We start from the raw sequence: 19,750 nt of genomic DNA, 5'->3' as shown, positions 1-19,750 counted from the left end.
ATCGCATCAGAAATTTTACTTGTTGTTAACCTTTAAAGAAATTCAGACCTAGGAAAATTCCCAAAAACCTTCAAAAAGGCAGGTAGGTCATAAATCACTAAATTTTAGCCAATCTGACTATTTCTTGCCCTTAATTTTAATAAGTATTAACTATTGTTAACTATTATATAATGCTTTACCTTATAAATGTGATCATTTGCAACAAAAGCATTAGTTTATGAGAAAGCATACATAAATATTTCCCTTTAGGCTAATAGTTAAAAGGATTTTAACAGGATATTATTCTAGAAACATAATCTATCTCATTTCATTTTTGTTTTGTTTTGTTTTAAACAATTATACTTCAGGAAAAAAAGTAAGGGAGGGAATGGTATTTGGTAATAAAAAGACAGCTAAACTTAAAATACTCTAGAGCTAGGAGAAGTTTTATGGTGAATTTTTAATAAAGACAGGTACTTTTTTTTCCCTCTTTCACAAACTAAATTTATTTATACTTTCTTAATGAAGTAAAAGAAACTTAGCCAGTTATTTTCCTCTTTGTAATAGCTAACATAAATGTGTAACTTCATTACTTCCTCCCCAAGAAAGATTTAATGGCGGGATGTTTCTTTCCTTCCATTTTCTTTTTTTGGCTAGAAATAGAAGAATGAGAAGGACTGTCTTCAGCGGTGTTTTTATGTTACTCTGCCTCTTGAGTGGTAAGTCATTAAGAAAACATAAATCAGGGGCGCCTGGGTGTCTCAGTTGGTTAAGCAACTGCCTTTGGCTCAGGTCATGATCCCAGGGTCCTGGGATTGAGTCCCACGTCGGGCTCCCTGCTCGGTGGGGAGTCTGCTTCTCCCTCTACCTGCTCTGCCTGCCACTCCCCCTGCTTGTGCTCTCTCTGTCAAATAAAAAATAAATCTTTAAGAAAGAAAACATAAATCAAAAAGAGGGAAAATTATCTAAAAGATTGCAGAATTACAATATCAGTGGAGGAGGACCTTAAATAAGGTAATTAAGGTGTATATAGCAAGGCCTAAGGAAGCACTTTTAAACAAGTAGTGCAAGCTAACACTTATTGAGCATATACTATATGACAGGAACTGTTCTAAACATTACATTTGCATTAATTCATTGAACCCTCATGACAACCCTATGAGTTACATCCTGTTATTTCCCATTTTGTAGATGAGAAAACTGAGCTTCTAGATAGCCCACTTGTTGCTATTGTTATCACTAAGCTGGAGCTAACCGAGTCTGGAAGCTCTTATAAATAGGCAAAGAGGGGCACCTGGGTGGCTCAGGTGGTTAAGCATCCATTCTTGATTTGGGCTCAAGTCATGATCTCAGGCCTGTGAGACTGAGCCCCATGTTGGGCTCCCTGCTCAGCAGCACAGAGTCCGCTTGTCCCCCTCCCTCTGCTTCTCCCAAACTCTCACTCTCTCTCTCTCAAATAAAATCTTAAAAAAATAATGGCAAAGAAAACAAATTAATTAAACCAAATAAGCATAGACACAGGCCTTCTAGCACTTTTCCTGTTAAATGTGCTCTTCTCCACCATCTCCAGCATTCCTTCATTTATAAAAGAACCGATAAAGGAGATAATAGGGCACTTTCAATTCCTTTTATAGGATTCCTAAGGCCCTTCATACTAGGTAGATATGCATGAAGGTAATACCTCCAAACAGGCATGTTCAAGCACCATTATAGGAACTCTCCCTCTCAGTGAAGTGGTAATATGATAATGAAGACAGTTACTCTATGCTGAACCCAGGATTCTCTTAGAGTCACAATATTTAATGAACAAATGAGTCACCTGGGGATCTTGCTAAAATGCAGAATCTGATTCAACAGGTTGGTGTGGGGCCCGAGTTTGCGTGTCCAACAAGCTTCCAAGTGATGGAAGATGTGTTGGTCTGGACACCGCATTTCATTAGGAAGAATCTAGAATGCCTCCCAGAGATAAATAAAATTCTAATATTGAGACTTGGAGACTACGAGCAGCAAAGACTGGGGTCACTAACTGAAATGCCTCAAGCATCTGGTCAGCTCATATCACTGGGGGAAGCTAGCAAACAATGAAACAAGAGGGGACAGCCAGTACCCAGCTACACACGTTTGCTGTCATAGAGAAAGGAGAGCCCAGCAATTACCAAACCTTCTGATTCTTCAAGAGAAACCAGAAATCAGGTTTGTAGGAAAACTCTCCCCATTTTTTAATATTCACAACTGATTTTTGAAAGCTCTGTGCACGTTAAACAAACCAGTCTGGCCCCTGGACCGCCAGTTTGTGGCCTTTGGCTCCCACACCACCCTCATCACTAAGTACAGCACACAACAGGGAGGGGAGTGGGACACTCACACTGCAAAGCTTAGGTCTCGGCTGCATTGTACATCTTTCTACCAGCCTCTTGGAAAACCTGTGGAGAGGAGCATATGAATAGGTGGAAAATCACACAAGAACATCTTCAGTGTCTTGAGTATCATGAAAAAATGAGTCAGGAAGGGGACTGCATTAATTTTGCTGGATACACAGGGAAGATGCGAGAGTAAAAGAAGAAAATTCAGCATAAAGAGAAACCTTGAAGTAAGGAGTGGTGATTTAAAAAAAGCTCACCATCTGGGGCGCCTGGGTGGCTTAGTCAGTTGAGCATCTGACTCTTGGTTTCCGCTCAGGTCATGATCCCAGGGTCCTGGGATTGAGCCCAGTGCCATGATCCATGCTCACTATGGAGTCTGCTTCATTTTCTCTCTCTCTCTGTCTCCCTCTCTAAAATAAATAAATAAAATCGTTTAAAAAATAAAATGAAATAAAAACTAAAAGCTCACCATCATCATGATTTTATAATATGTATTTAAATAACTAGATATGATCTACAATATACCTTTAAATAATTATATTTAAAAAAATCTCTTGGATGTTTCCTGTTAATAAATAAGTTATAGAATAGTATAGTTCAGAATTAATCATGTAAAGAAACTATTCATTTTACTTAACACCCGAAGCTTTAAATTTAGTTGTCAAATTGGAATATATCATGTTATATTAATGTTAATAAAACCAACAATAAATTTTCAGATAAAAAGACACTGGAAGAGAGGAAATGGGATCTGAGAAATATTTATAAACACTTAGGCAAATGAACAGATAGAGACAACAAAAAGCCTAAAAATTAAGGTATCATCTTCAGCCATAAAGAATGCCAGAGCCAAGGTTTTAGGAAGAAGGTTATGGATACTAGGTGTGGGATCAGGAGGCAGAAGGACCCTCTGAGAGGGAGGGAAAGAAGCTAGAGCAGAGCTCCCCCAGGAAAACTGTCCATGGGCCTCAGGCAAGGCAGAGAAAGAGCTAGCCTCCTCTGAGCGCTCCACCTTGGAGGGACCACTGGCACCAAAGGTCCAAGCCATGCAATGGATCTCTAAGGGCAAGTGGTGAGACTGAGAAGCCATTAACTGCAGGAGGAAGACTATCTCGGGCACGTCTTAAAGAACTAAGCAGCCCCAGTATTCTCGGTGGACAATGGACCCAGAATCTAGTAAGAATCGAAACATCCAGAAAGAAAAGGGCAAGATTAGGAGGTTTGGGATACAAAAATGGTAGGCAGCTCTACGGACACAGTGTGCTTGCTTAGAACAAGGGCCTTAGATTGCAATAGACCTTTTTAAACTCCTGTCTCTGTGACTTGCACAAGCTACTTAAACTCTTGAGGCTTAGTTTTCTTTTATGTGAAATGTGAGCAATGATAATACCTTCCTGGAAGTTTCCTGTGAGAAATGATTGAGCTAATGCATGTCAATTGCCGAGCAGAGTCCTTGGCATAAGCTTAGTTCTTAAAAACAAATATTTGTTGATGGATTGTTGATTATGGATTGAAAGTCTGGCATGCTCAGAGAGAGAACCAACAGGAAATTTCCAAAGTATCTTGAGAGGAGGTTGGACTTGTAGAGAATAGTCAACAGAGGTTAATTAGCCTCATCAGCCAGACTATTTTCTCTTAAAAGTGATATTTTCTAACACTGAATATGGCAGACGGAGATGGAAAATACAATATGCAAAATGTCTAATACACTCTTCTTTTGGGTTGTCAATAGGAGTGACACAGCAATGGTCTTCCTATGTTAAAAGATGGGAACTACGAACAATGAGACAGATTTGGTCTAAGTTTCAGAAGAATCTTTGAACGATCTGAAGTGTTTTTAATGGGGATGAGTCACTAGCCAAGGCTCCCTGCAGAAGTTGGTATAAAGGAGATTTCTGAATTCAGGGGAACTAGTGGTTCTCAAACACTGGTCCAGATCATATGCCCTCAGCTGTTTCTGCATATCTGAAATACACATTTCCGAGCCCCACCTCCTACAGATTCTAACTCAGGTCTGTAGAGCCTCTTGGAATCTGTGTTTATTTTATTTTAACTATTTATATAAATGGGATGCACAGTCAAATTTGGAAACCAATCTTCTAGATAATGGCTTCCAATCTTACCTACGTTGTTTAAGTTCAAGAATCTCGGGCTATTTCTATATAACCAAAATGAATAACATTTTAAGCCATTAAATTTAAGTGCTGAAGATAACCAATATGTAAACATTAATCAGGCAATAAATAGTCACAGAGAACCTACTATATATATATATTTTTTAAAGATTTTATTTATTTGGCAGAGACACAGCGAGAGAGGGAACACAAGCAGGGGGAGTGGGAGAGGGAGAAGCAGGCTTCTCACTGAGCAGGGAGCCCGATGCGGGGCTCGATCCCAGGACCCTGGGATCATAACCTGAGCTGAAGGCAGACGCTTAATGACTGAGCCACCCAGGCGCCCCGAGAACCTACTATATATAATGTACTGTCTTAGACATTGAAGCGATGGCCTAATAGTGAATGGCTGAAATTAAATTTTCTGCCTGAATAACTGGTTTGATTTAATTAGGCACTGAGGAACTCAGTAAGTTTTTACCAGCTAAATTGTTTAGACCACCTGGCTTGATATCTAATTAGTATCTGTTCTGGGAGCTTCCAGTTCATGAATGTAGCATATGCTTTGACATTGCCCCCATTTTCAAAATAAAAATAATTTTCATTTATATGAGTTTTTAGAATTAATTTTTTAAATATTGCTTACCTTTTTAAGTTGAAAATCACTATTATCACTATTTTTTTCCTCTCTCTCTCTTTCTCTCTTGCCGGTCTCACTTCTATTTTCCCCTTATTTTTTTTTTTCTCCTATACTTTGGAGATGTTAGAGGTATGATTTGTAGATTATGCAACCTCTCAATGCCCTTCCATGGATGTCTTTTGGATTTTGGAACCTGCAGAACAAAACCTGGTCAGCATTGTATGAAAGAGACTCACCTAAGAGGTAAGTCTTGACACTTACAAAAAAAATTATTGAAAATCAGTATGGGAAAAATCCTTACATAAAAGCAAACATTCACTGAACATTTACTACATAACAAATGTCATACTAAGGGCTTTACCTGGGTTACATTATGCCAACAAAATAATGATATGAGCTGGATCTTGTCACTATCACCATTTTTTTAAGATTTTATTTATTTATTTATTTATTTATTTATTTATTTATTTGAGAGAAAGAGAGGGCATGAGTGGGGAGGAGCAAAGGCAGAGGGAGAAGCAGACTCCACGCTACCGAGCGCAGAGCCCAACGTGGGGCTTGATTTCACAACCCTGAGATCATGACCTGAACCAAAACCAGGAGTCAGATGACCCACTGATTGAGCCACCCAGGCGCCCCAAGGATCTTGTCACTATCCCCATTTTAAAGATGAGAAATCTGAGGCATAGGGAGATTAAGAAATGTGCATGATGTTACAGAGCAGCTTAAGTGTTGAAGCCAGTATTCAAATTCACGTGCTTTGATTCCAGAGCATAGGCTCCTAGTGAATGTATATACTGCCTCACGAACACCACGCCCAGGAAGCCAGCCTTGTCTGCATGGGTTAAAGAGTAAATGCAAATATCTGAATGATGAAAACCTTAAAAGAAAATGCTGAAGAAGATATCTGAAGTTTGAAAGAGAGGAGGCCTCTTGAACATCCAAAAGACAGAGGCTGTAAAGGACATGACAGATAAATTTGAATACTTCGATATTTTAAAATTTATAAAATGAATGACAACCCCAAAATTTAAAAGATAAAGAATAAACTGGATGAAAATAGTTGAAATATAAATAACAGAAGAAAATATATAATACCTATCCAGAGAAAAGAACTTCCAAAAACAATTTTTAAAAAGACCCAACAATCGGGGGGGGGGGGTGGAGAAAAAGGTTTGTTAAAGGAAATGTAGGGACAGTTTTCAGAAGAAGAAATATAAACATAACCTAAACATATAAAAATATAAAAAGCTGCTCAACCCATCAGTAAATACCAAAGAAATGCAAAATTACAAAAATAATATATTTTTTTGACCCATCAGATGATAAAAATTATAAAAGCTTTATTATATCATGGGTTAGTGACAGTATGAGGAAATGAGAACTCTCATACATTTCCAGTGACAATTTAGATTAGTTTAGCATTTCTTTTAAAGATTTATTTATTTATTTGTGAGAGAGCATGCACACACCAGCAAGGAAAAGGACAGAAGAAGAGGGAGAAAGAGAATCCTCAAGCAGATGCTCTGCTGAGCACAGAGCCTAAACCGGGGCTCCATCTTATGACCCTGAGATCATGACCTGAATTGAAACCAAGAGTCAGACACTCAACCGCCTAAACCACCCGGGTGCCGCTAGTTCAGCAATTTTTTGGACAATTTGGGAATTTCCACCTGGGTGGCTCAGTTGGTGGGGTGACTGCCTTCGGCTCAGGTCATGATCCTGGAGTCCCAGGATCGAGTCCCGCATCGGGCTCCCTGCTCGGCGGGGAGTCTGTTTCTCCCTCTGACCCTCCCCCCTCTTGTGCTCTCTCTCTCTCTCTCTCTCATTCTCTCTCTCAAAATAAATAAATAAAATCTTTTTAAAAAATCCATTAAGCTTTTAAATGAACGCAGACTTCTATAAAGCAATTCGATTTCTCGGTGTCTACTGCAGAGAAATATTTTACACGTGACACAAAAAGGCATGTTCTCAAAGTTATCCCTGGAGTATTATATTTAATAATAAAGTCATGGAAATGACCTAAATGATTGTCAACAGGAGTCAACATCATTTAAACTATGACGTATATTCAGGCCATGGAATGCTATGCAACTAGATCCCTTTGTTAACATGCGGAAAAAATCTCTAAAATATTGTTGAGCAGAAGAAAAGTCAGTTGCCAAACAGTACCAATTGGCATACCAATTATGAATAAAAACCTCCATTAAGCAAAACTCCACATTCCTCTATGGAATTGGAAGGAGAGAACAAAAGTTAGAGCAGATCAAAGTTAGTTGGGAGAGAAGAAGAGAAGTTGAGGGTCCTATGGGATGGGTTTTGATATTACGAGGGTTATTTGAGCTTGTTCAGCCTGTCTAGCCTGAGTCCTCTCTCTAAGCCCCACATTCCCTCGGGCTCACACCTCTGCCAGTCAAGGCCCCTTTCTTGTGGACAGGGAAAGGGGTCAAGGCCCCCTGGAGCCATGAGATGCTGGCTCAGAGTGATTGCTCTTCTCTTCCTAAACACGGTCAGATTGTTATCAAGGGACTAAGTACTAAGGGACTCTGCACAGGAGGAAGAGTCTGGGAGCTGATGTGTCAGAATACTGACCATAGTTCTTGGTGCATTAAGGAAGTGGTTTGACTGCAGCGCTGTGGGCAGAGCCATTTCCTAACTTGGAAATTTTGCTGTGAAACAAATAGAAATGGAACTTAACACTTTTGATGGCTTTATGAATAGGGTTTCTCATCTTTGATGCTACTGACACTTTAGCAGGCTAATTTTTTCTTATGCAGGGCTGCTTTATGTATTATAGGATGTTTAGCACATCGCTGGCCTCTACCCACTACACACCTGTAATATCTTCCAAGTTGTAACAACAAAAATGTTTCTGGCTGTTATCTAACATCCTGGGGGTGGGAGGCAAAACTGCCCCCCAGTTGAGGGACTACTGTTCTCCCAAGTTTCCGACCATCATATGTTTTGGTGCCTTTGGGGAATCCAGATCAGTGAAGCTGGGTATGCTAGGGTTAGAGGGCAGTACTGTCACTTATTTTGCACGTGTGTGTATTTTTCATATTTTCTGCAGTGAGCATGCATTCCTTCTGTAATCAGGGGGAAAATTAACTGAGGGCAAGGACCCTTGTCCATTTCTGAGAAGCACTTACACATCTAAATGATCCCTTCTGTGGCTTCAGCCCTCTGAGTAACTCATGACCTGGGTTAAGCTGGGGAATGAGAACTTCCCAACAGCTAACGCTTCAGAAAGTCTCACACAATCAGTGGCAACTGCATGGCTTTTATCATCTGAGTTTGAAAGCTATTTTGTTTTAAAATTTCAAAACCTTTGTATTGCAGCGTACCCTTCTAGAATACACTTAGGTGGGAGTTCTTAAAGGCAAAATGTATCCTGATAAACCTAGAATTTTTTGCTTTGCCTTTTTTTTTTAACCTGTTAGTTACTTGAAGCATCTGAAGCCAGGTAGGCTGGACCTCGCACCCTACTTCTTCTTTTTTTTTTTTTTTTTTTTTTGACTAAGGTCTACGCCCGGTGTGGGGCTTGAACTCACGACCCCGAGAGAGAGTCACATGCTCTATTGACTGAGCCAGCCAGGCACCCTAACCCCTACCCCTTTTGTTTCCTTCAGGTGGAATTCAGTGGTATTCCATTTTGGGCTGCACAGAGACCCATGATGACTGCTTCAAGAAAAAGACAATGTCTTCTGGAATGCATTTTATTTACTGCTGCCATCACACCCTGTGCAATTTCTGAGCCAGTGGCCAATTTCCAAGTTGGTTGATGGGACAGCCAATCTCCAAGTCTGACCTGGTCATCACAAGACAACGGGCTACCACTAAGGGGCCCTCTGCGAACACCTCAGATCTTTGCAGGTCATACGAGTTGTGGTCTGAAACCAACTCTGGTTTTCAAGGAGCCTCATTTCTTCCCCACCACCGTAAACTCCTCCCAGAAACATCCTTTTCAACACCATGTCTCCTCTCTCCTCTTTCTGCTTAATTCCCCTTCTGGTGATTTCAAAGCTATCAAGAAGTAAAAATGTAATTCCCTGAGTCAAGTTATGCACATTGTCTCTAGTTTATTAGTTTTCTTAAAGATTTCCACATTCCAAAATATGGTTACAAATGAATTGTATCATAAGATGCTAGGAGACATGAAAGTGTTCATTTGGTTTCCAAAGCAAACTGCCTTGCTCTTTGGGGGGTAATTTATAGCATAGGAGAAAGTGATTTAACAAATACCATAGGAAAACTAAGCCACAAATAAGCAAACCAGGCCTGTGAGAACTATGAACCCAAAAGGCAAAGAGCTCAGGCAAGTGCAAGGGTTGGCATTTCTGTCTCCCATCTGCATTATGATTTGTCCAAATTCTGGATTTCCATACCTTAATCACACCTAAGTGCTTTGGCTCACCTAACTTTGGCAGATGAAACAATTCACTTTAGGGGCGCCTGGGTGGCTCAGTTGGTTAAGCGACTGCCTTCGGCTCAGGTCATGATCCTGGAGTCCCGGGATCAAGTCCCATGTCGGGCTCCCTGCTCGGCGGGGAGTCTGCTTCTCCCTCTGACCCTCTTCCCTCTCGTGCTCTCTATCTCTCATTCTCTCTCTCAAATAAATAAATAAAAATCTTTAAAAAAAAAAAAAGAAACAATTCACTTTAAGCAAGGGAACAGGTTCGCATCCACAAGGAATTTTAAAGGGTTCTGAGTATACTTTGACCTGCATGTTCAATTATTCTCATTCAGTGTCCTTCTTATGCAACTGCCAGATTATTGTGTTTCAAATTTTAAAGTTGTTTTTCTCTGTTTTCAGGAGTTTGAGAAATCCAAACGGTAAACAGTAAATCTCAACAAAATCTTCCTTTATTGTCTATTTCTCAGAACCTAAAACAACATCTCACATACAATGGGTCCTCAATAAATGGTTTTTTTCTATAAACTTTGAAGAAAAATAAGCACTTAAAAAAAAAAAAGCCCAAGGAAACAAAACATTTCCCTGCACACTCATTTCAGCTATATTTCTTTTTTTTTTTTAAGATTTTATTTATTTATTTGAGAGAGAGAGAGAGCACATGAGAGGTGGGAGGGTCAGAGGAAGAAGCAGACTCCCGGCTGAGCAGGGAGCCCGATGTGGCTGAGACTCTAGGACCATGACCTGAGCCGAAGGCAGTTGCTTAACCAACTGAGCCACCCAGGCGCCCCTCAGCTATATTTCTTAGACCATATTTATGAACTTACTAAGGAGAAAGTTTCTTCATCCTAAGATTTAAATCCATTTGCCACTATTCTGTCACTTTATACATTGTCACATTGTTAAACAGATCAATGAATTTCAGGGAGATACTTTGAATTCTCTTGTTTTTTAAACATATATTATTTACCCAATATCACGGGAAACATGACAAGATCAGACAATCAGTGACAAGTCTATAGGCTTCCCAAACTTAATTTGAAATCCCAGTGATATAATGACTAGAGAATAAGGAAGTGGGTGCTGCTCTTGACCTTGGCAAGTCAACTTGGTGTCTCCACACATCATTTTCCTCACATATAAAATGAAGAGGATTGGTCACATAATCTCTCAGATCCCTTCAAGTCCTAATATTTTCTGGCTTGACATTGAACACCTCTTTGCTGTTGTTAGATTAAAAATAAGAATTGGTGTCAGGGCACCTGGGTGGCTCAGTTGGTTAAGCAACTGCCTTCAGTTCAGGCGAGTGCCACATCAGCTTCCTGCTCAGCGGGGAGTCTGCTTCTCCCTCTGACGCCCCCCCCATGTGCACTCTCTCTCTCTCTCTCTCTCAAATAAATTAATAAAATCTTTTTAAAAAATAAAAATAGGAATTGGTGTTGCATATCTAGAAGATAGACCCTGGTTCTATGATCAATGCTTTCCTAGCTCTATGTAATCCAGGAAAATTAAAGGAGAAATCCAAGTCATGACAAGCAGTGACCATCACTGAAGCAGTTTACTACCTGCATGCCAACTGGACCCCAAAGTCACAGAACAAAAACAATTTTCACATCCTTGATGTGGTATGCTGAATAATGCCTCTCCCCAAAGATGTCCACATTCTACTCCCTGGAAGCTGTGAATATGTGACTTTATGTGGCAGAAGGAATATTGCAGATGTGCTTAAAGATTTTGAGGTTAGGAGCTTTTCCCGGATTTATCTAGGTGGGCCAATGTAATCATGAGGGTCTTTTTAAGAGAGGGAAGCAGGAAGATCAGAGAGGGATTTGAAGATGCCAAATGCTGGCTTTGAAGATAGAGAAAAGGGGTCACAAGCCAAGGAAAGTGGACAACCTCTAGAAACTGAAAAAGGCAAGAAAACAGATTCTCCCCTAGAGTTTCCAGAAGGAATGAAGGCCTGCAGACACATTTTAGACCTCTAACACCCATAATTGTAAGATAAATTGGCTTTAAGAAAAATTAGATATAACTGACATATCACATATTAGTTTCAGGTGTGGAACGTAATTATTTGATATTTGTATGCATTACAAAATGGTCACCACCATAAGTTTAGTTAACATCCATTACTACACATAGTTACAAAACATTTGCTTTTTTTTAAAGATTTTATTTATTTATTTGAGAGAGACAGAGAGCAAGCACCAGCGGGGGGATGAGGGGGAGAGGGAGAGGGAGCAGGGAGCTGGATGGGGGGCGGGCACTACACTTAGGGCTCCACACAGGGCTCGATCCCAGGATCCCAGGGTCATGACCTGAGCTGAAGGCAGACGCTTAACTGACTGAGTCACCCAGGCGCCCCACAGTTGCTTTCTTTTAACATGATTTGTTAGAGCAGTCATCGGAAACAAATACACTTGATCATGTAAGGTATGGTGGGCGTTTCCCCTCCCTTCAAGGTCAACACACCCAACACTTGGTTCACATGAATCTGATTTCAAGAGAGACATTTGTGTCCTATTATCTTCCTTTCATTCTAACAATTTCTCAGTCATGATTTCCCTTGAAACACACAGATGGCCTATAGACATGCAATCACATCTTTTCAGTCTGCACCGCCCACCCAAGCACCTATCCATTCAAGATTTCTTCAGCTAACAAGTTTATTCTTGCCTACCCCTCTTACCAGTTTATAAGATCACACCAAAGGGCCAGTGGATCTGAGGACCTCCCTTGATCCTCTGAATACCAGGTTAGTTTCCTTGTTAATAACATTTCCCCCCACCCCCACAACTATAATAGAAGCTTCAGTGGTTAATGCCCCTTAATTCATTTAAAAGAAAAGTCTTTGGAGTCAATAAACTGGGGGCATATGGACGATATGTTTTTTGGACATAGCCAAAGGGAAGAGACAAATGATTCCATTAGCAGAGGAGGGATGGGACGTTTTTCGTGCTGATACTCAGTTACAAGGTTTTTGGAAGCTCCAGAGAGAACATATGGTAAATGAGATGGCCACCATTGCTATCTCCCCCATGAGAGGCAGATGGGGAACCTGTGGTGTGACGTACCATGGATCTTCGCTCCATCACAAATGCCAGTCTCTGGGAGAACCGCTGGGGGAGGCAAGAAGCCGAGTTGGCGTGATGGTGTAACTGACTCCTTGGCAAGCTTCATGTCTCTAAGACATGAGACTAGGGGGTCTATGAAAGAAGCACAAGAGCAAAGAAATCGAAGGAACAGGATGGTTGACGACTGAGTCTGACTAAAGACTTTGGACAGAAAGAAAAATTTAGATAATGATGGAGAAGCCTGGAGTCCTGAATGTTGCAAGCTATGTAAATGGGCAGAAAGAAAACACCTTTTCTGGTTTTAATTTTCTGCAGTAAAGGACTTTGTGTGCTAATACTTTTCTGGCTAAAACAGCAGGTTGATAAATACACCACTGGAGACATGGGAGACACACACATCCTTGGGGAGATCTAGGGCTATTGCAGCACTGACTGATTGTCCAGCAGAGTATACATTCTCTCTCCCAGGCACTGACCCATGTTTCTGCAAGTCCTACAAGTGAAGGCACTAGAGGTGGTTGTACCGGCTGGTGAACACGTATCTCCCACCTCGTGTATCTCATGGATCTTTGCAGATCACCACTAGTAAGTAATGCTAGTAAGTATTTGGCTGAACCTCAAATCCTAACACTCCCAATTAACAGGACAGATACAGACAGGCAGGTCCATAATCTATCCTTCCCATAACTTTGGGGTGTGCGTATATTTTCTACCTTCTCATGCCTACATATAGTGAGTAAAGTTAACAGATCCTGCCACCAGAAAGTATTGTGTAGAATGGAACTTTCAGGCAGAGCCGTAACAAGCAATGTTGGTGCCAGGGCAAGCACAAAATATGCCCTCAAATTAACTTTGTAATTCATGTCTTGGCTCATGTATGGGTGTTATTGATAATACTTGCCATCTGGTAGCTTCTTTTTTAACTATTACTCTTGTTAACTGAGTGTTAAGTGTAGTGATACTCTGTGCATGTGCTGTTGAATCAGTTGCACAATCATTTTAAAAATTGGCACACTGTAAATTTCAGAGCCCTGGGGCATGGCGGCCAGGTAGAGTTACAGCTCTGATTATGGAGAGGGAAGAGAGAAAGAAGTAGCAGTCAATGACGGTAGAAATGTGAAGCACAGAGGACTCGTTAACTTGATATTTATCGAGCAATTCTTACATGGCAGGTACAACGGCAGTGATGAAAATACAACAGCGAATAATTTAGATGTTCGTGCAGTTACTTCCAGTGGGAGGGAAGAAATTACAAAAACTGGCATTTGTAACATAATACAGTAGGTCTGCAGTATTAATAATTGCAGGATGATATGTGGAGTTCAAAAGGGAGGTACCTACCCCAATGATGGTCACAAAAGACTCTCAAGGGAAGTATGACTAAGCCAAAATCTGAAAGAGAGGGACTCAACCAGAAGAGCTGGGAGGTTGGAGGTTTCTGCTGCTTGAGATCCAGGGTCCTGACTAACACTGAACCTCCCCTGAAAAGCTTAAGGGCAGTGGATGAACAGTTTTTCATTTTAGGAAAGTCATAGTGGCTTCAGTTTAGAAAATAACTGGAACTAGAGGCTAGGAGAGCATTTAGGTTTTTGCAGCAAGCCAGGTGAGAGATGATGGTGGGCCTATAATAGGAAAGTGGCAGTGGGTATCTAAGAATAAAAAATATTTCTTGGGCGCCTGGGTGGCTCAGTCGTTAAGCAACTGCCTTTGGCTCAGGTCATGGTCCCAGGGTCCTGGGATCGAGCCTCGCATCGGGCTCCCTTCTCCGCGGGAAGCCTGCTTCTCCCTCTCCCACTCCCCCTGCTTGCGTTCCCTCTCTGGCTGCATCTCTCTGTCAAATAAATAAATAAAATCTTTAAAAAAAATATTTCTCACACTTACTAAGTGCAGGAACTCTTCCAGGTTCCAGAGATACAGCAGTGAACAAGTTCCTGTTCTTGGAGATCTTATCTTATAGTGGATCTTACGTTGTAGTGGAACAGGCAAGAAATAACCTAATATCTGATAACCTAATGTCAAGCAAATACCGTGGGAATAAAGTTAGAGGGGTTAAGGTGATGGGTGTGTGTTCTATTTTAGGCATCTCCAAACAGAGATCTAAAAGGGATAGAGGGTAAGTCATCTACAACATTGGAAGGTGAGCATTTACAGGCAGCCGGGACCTCAATGTTCTCCTCTGGATATATTAAGCTTGAGACACTGATTAGACACCCTGATGGAGACTGCTAATATGCAGTCAAATATGCAAGTCTGAAGCTCAAGGGAGAGGTCTTGCTGGAGAGAGAGAGGAATTTGGGATTCATCAGAAAAAAAAAATGCTATTAAATATCTTTGACCTGAATGAGACCACTTAAGGATGAGTACAGGACTGAGCCCTGAGGCCCTGCAAAATTTAGAGGCAGAAGAGAAGAAAAAGAATGTGTTAGTTTCTGCATTGGAGAAGTCCACTTAGTAGAGGCTGGAAGAGATATTAAAAGAGCCCTTCCACAGAATCTGACTGAGGTGGTTTGTAGAAAAAGATAGTGGGAAGTAAAGCCAAGAAAGAGTCCAGCTTGTTGAATTTCAGTTGAATTTATCTATGAAAAATGGCACTAGGCATTGGAGCATATGGGTTTGAAGCTCAAGAGGGAAATATGGGCTAGAGATAGATTCGTGCATCCAGCATCTAGGTCAAAAAATAAGGTCAGTGTAAGCATGAGAAAAGAGAAGAGATCAGGGCAGAACTTTTAGAAAGACATTCATTGAATGTGGTTCAGCAGGAAATGAGAAAGAGATTTGTAAAGGCTCAACGGTAAGTTCTGGTTATTGCAGAAAAGGAACATATATTAGGACTCATCAAATGAAAAGTGGCTAAGCGTCAACCCTGAGGCTAAGTTGAATAAGGTCTATGTCCTGAGAAGAGCAGAGGCTCTGAAGCTAAAAAAAAAAAAGAAAACCACCAAGGCTGTAAGTTCAGTTCTACTATTTACTAACTGCATGACTCTGAAACAGTTAACCAATTTTCTGAGCTTCAACTTCCTTATTTATAAAACAAGGTCAATAGCATCAACTGCACTGGATCTTGCAGAGTGTCTGATACATAACAGATGTTCACTACCTTCTCCTCTTCTTTCTTTCTCTCTGCCCTGAAAGTTTGCATCAAGAATGCAGAGCAGGATAAGTAGCAATGCTAAAAACGAGAATGTCTGGAGCAGGGTGCGGCTTTGGTGGTCAGAAGAGGCCACACCAAGAAGGTGGAACTTACGTGGACCTTTGGTGAGAGTGAGGCTCAGACCTGGGGTTCTCAAACTTTCAGAGCCATTGGATCACTCAGGGCAGCTTGCTACAATGCAAGTTCTCAAGACCTGCCCTCGGGTAGTCTAGGCTGGGCATGGGGCCAGGTGATACTATCTTTTTTTTTCCTTTTCCTTCTTTTTTTTAATTTAAATTTTAGGTAGTTAACATACAATGCAATATTGGTTTTCAGCACAGTTCAGTGATTCATCACTTACAAACAACACCCAGTGCTCATCACAAGTGCCCTCTTTAATGCCCATCACCCATCTAGCCCATCCCCCCCACCTCTCTCCATCTACCCTTAGTTTGTTCTCTATTGTTAAGAGTCTCTTGGGACGCCTGGGTGGCTCAGTTGGTTAAGCATCTGCCTTCGGCTCAGGTCATGATCCCAGGGTCCTGGGATCAAGTCCCACATCGGGCTCCTTGCTCAGTAAGGAGCCTGCTTCTCCCTCTCCCTCTGCTGCTCCCCCTGCTTGTGCTCTCTCTCTGACAAATAAATAAATAAAAATCTTTAAAAAAAAAAAGAGTCTCTTATGATGGGGCGCCTGGGTGGCTCAGTCAGTTAAGCTTCTGACTCTGGGTTTCAGCTCAGGTCCTGATCTCAGGGTTTTAAGATTGAGCCCCACATCAGGCTCTGCCTTAGCACTAAAGCTGCTTAAGACTCTCTTTCCCTCTCCCTCTGCTCCTCCTCACTTCTCTAAAATAAATAAATAAAATCTTTAAATATATATATATCTTTTTAAAAAGTCTCTTATGGTTTGTTTCCCACTTTCCCTTTTTCCCCCTTCCCATACGTTCATCTGTTTCCTTTCTTAAGTTCCACATATGAGTAAGATCATATAGTATTTGTCTTTCTCTGATTGACTTATTTCACTTAGCATAAAATATTCTAGCTCCATCTACATCACTGCAAATGGCAAGATTTCATCCTTTTTGATGGCGGAGTAATATTCCATTCCTGATATTCATATGAGTACTCACTTCCGATGGTTCCCAATCAGGTGTGGGGATGGAGGAAAGCAATCCATGAACTTGGATGGGAAAAAAGTTGTACCTTTATTCCTTTCTTTTCACTCATCTGTAACTGAAATTTAGCATTTCCTTCTATAACTAACAAAACCAGCATGTCATGATAGTATTAGAAGTACCTGTGACTTTGTTATCAAAAAAATAACAAATATTTTTATATCATATTTTTGCTATACAGACAAAAATTTTTTTAGTGCAGATTATCTCCAGATATCATTTATGCTCATCAACACTTTAAAATTACAGTAGTCATGGGGCACCTGGGTGGCTCAGTCTTTAAGCGTCTGCCTTCAGCTCAGGTCATGATCCCAGGATCCTGGGATCGAGCCCCACGGCAGGCTCCCTGCTCCGTGGGGAGCCTGCTTCTCCCTCTCCCACTCCCCCAGCTTGTGTTCCCTCTCTCGCTATCTCCCCCTCTGTCAAATAAATAAATAAAATCTTTAAAAAAATAAAAAAATAAAAAATAAAATTACAGTAGTCATTATATCCAGCACTAGATCTTATCTAATACATTGATAAAGAAGCACATGTATTATCATTTGGGTCTTTAATACTTCAATATTCCTTTGTAGTCCTATATATTCTATTGTAAGCATTTGGAAAGAGTATTCTGGAAAAGGTCTATTTGTATTATCTGTTGCTATGTAACAAATCACTGAAAAACTTCGTAGCTTAAAACAGTGGTCATTTTGGGGCACCTGGGTGGCACAGTCAGTTAAGTGTTGAAATCCTGGTTTTAGCTCAGGTCATGATCTCAGGGTCCTGAGACAAAGCTGCTTGCCAGGCTCTGCGCTCAGTGCAGAGTCTGCTTGGAGTTTCTCTCTCTCCCTCTGCCCCTCCTCCAACTTGCAGGCACATGCACTCTCTCTCTCTCTCTCTCAAATAAATAATAAATCCTTAAAAAAAAAACAGTGGTCATTTTATTATTATCTCTCATGGTTCTGTGGCTGACAGCTCCACTAAGCAATTCTTGCTTGGGGTTTCTCATGGAAACACAGATAGTAGCTGGGGCTGGAACAATCCATTTACAAGTTTAGCACCTAGGCTGGGAAGACCTGAACAGCTGCGGGCTAAGACACATGGAGCTCATCCATAATCTCTATTTTTTTTTTAATTTACTTCTTTAAATTTTATTTTATTTATTTTCATCATGATAAGTGTACTCTTTAATCCCTCCAGAATCTCCATCTTTAAGTGATATTTCCACCTGGTCTAACATGGCAGCTTCAGGGTAGCCTGACTTTTTATATGAGGCTCAGAGTTCCAAGAGAGAAAGCTAGACAGAAGCTGTACCACCTGTTAATACTTATTTTTGAAGTCACGTGGCACTTCACCTTACTCTATTAACTGAGGCAGTCACAAAGACCCACCCAGGTTCTTGGAGAAAGTACATAGACTCCATCATTTGGCGGAGAAGAACTAAACTTCTGGAAAAAAAGTAAGACCCAAGATATGGTTAAGACCACTTTCATAAAATAGAGTCTACCACAGGATACACAAATTTTACCAGCCTGTCAAATGGTCCATAGTACTTAAAAAAAATGTTGGGACACCTGGGTGGCTCCGTTGGTTGAGCGTCAGACTCTTGGTTTCTACTCAAGTCATGATCTCGGGGTTGTGAGATCGAGCCCCAGGTCAGGCTCCGGGCTCGGTGCAGTCTGCTTGAGATTCTTTCCCCTCCTTCTCCCCATTCCCCCCTGCACCTCCCCCCCCACCTCTCTCTCAAATTAAAAAAAAATAAATAAAATGTTAAGAATCCCTTTCTAGGGGCACCTGGGAGGCTCAGTCAGTTAAGCAACTGACTCTTGATCTCAGCTCAGGTCTTGATCTCAGGGTCATGAGTTCAAGCCCACACTGGGCTCCACACTAGTCATGGAGCCTACTTAAATAAAAATAAATAAATTAAAAAAAAATCCTCTTGTAAAACCTCATCATAACTGAAGCTCACTCACATTACACAACACACCCTAAGATACTAATCGCTTCTTCTGGATCTTGTCTGCTCATCACATCTAGTGATTCTCTGCCTCATTTCTTCATTTTCTGTGTTTATCTTGTTTCTTTGAAACTATCCCTTCCAATGACCCCCACCTCCAAAGTACAACATAAGCAAAATGAGCCTGCCTGAAAGTCACCAGAGAATCCTACTCTCCCTATTTCTGAATTATATTTGCCTAAGCAAATGAACTTCCTTGATGAGAATGCTGTTAACGAACACTTCAGCCTTTGGCTCTCAAACCTGGGGAGAGCCTCACCTGTAGCCCAGCCTCCCAGCACCTTTAGCTTCCTTGCTGTGCTGTCCTGAGTGCCTCTGCCATCTGGTGGCCAACAGTGGTATAACGGCACTCTGTGGTCCAGCCTAAAGGCTTCCTGCAATGCTCTTCCCAGATCCATCAAGCCAGGATGCCCTATATGTTCTCTCTTTAGTTTCTAGTGTCCTGCACCAAGTTATGCAGAGACAACAGCCTTGAGTTATCAAAACATATGTGCTCTTTGTGGCTAGTAAATGAGCCAAAACCTGGAACAGTGCCTGCAGGAGTGACCTGAAGTCCAACAGAGGAGGCCTAGTGTAAAAAATTTAGGATGAAAAAGAAGGGAGGGAAGGTTATTTTGGGGATATAATGAATTCAATTGGCCCAGTGGATTAGGTAGCTCTGAAGTTCAAAAGACAAGTGAGAATCCTGTATGCACCGCCGAGGACCACAAGTGGATTCTAGCCTAGCTGCACAACTGGCCAGCTGTGGGCAAGTTACTTAACTTCTCTGATCCTTGGTGTCCTCATCAACAATGTGGTGATTATAACATTTGCCCTGTAGAGTTATTCTGGAAAGTAAATAAAATACCTTATGAAAAACACCTAGTCT

General features: G+C 41.1%; 1 protein-coding gene across 1 annotated transcript; it reads left to right on the top strand.

Moving 5' to 3' along the window:
• The first annotated feature begins 646 nt into the window (after positions 1 to 646).
• Positions 647 to 8,850, top strand: CUNH9orf57 (chromosome unknown C9orf57 homolog). The gene is made up of 3 exons (XM_088018800.1): positions 647 to 698; positions 5,217 to 5,339; positions 8,726 to 8,850. The coding sequence occupies exons 1-3, from the start codon at positions 647 to 649 to the stop codon at positions 8,848 to 8,850; spliced, it is 300 nt and encodes a 99-aa protein (XP_087874926.1).
• The last annotated feature ends 10,900 nt before the right edge of the window (positions 8,851 to 19,750 follow it).

This window comes from Eumetopias jubatus, unplaced genomic scaffold, assembly GCF_037043125.1.
Source record: "Eumetopias jubatus isolate StellerSeaLion01/CBP00866 unplaced genomic scaffold, mEumJub1_p1.0 scaffold_15, whole genome shotgun sequence".
In the NCBI taxonomy this organism is placed as follows: Eukaryota; Metazoa; Chordata; class Mammalia; order Carnivora; family Otariidae; genus Eumetopias; species Eumetopias jubatus.
This window is presented reverse-complemented; position numbering and strand designations above follow the sequence as displayed.

Bases quoted from the DNA above. Each gene is read 5' to 3' on its own strand.
- CUNH9orf57 (XM_088018800.1), top strand. From the start codon at position 647: ATGAGAAGGACTGTCTTCAGCGGTGTTTTTATGTTACTCTGCCTCTTG. The intron at 699-5,216 runs GTAAGTCATTAA...TATACTTTGGAG, and splicing joins GTTACTCTGCCTCTTGAGTG to ATGTTAGAGGTATGATTTGT. The intron at 5,340-8,725 runs GTAAGTCTTGAC...TGTTTCCTTCAG, and splicing joins GAAAGAGACTCACCTAAGAG to GTGGAATTCAGTGGTATTCC.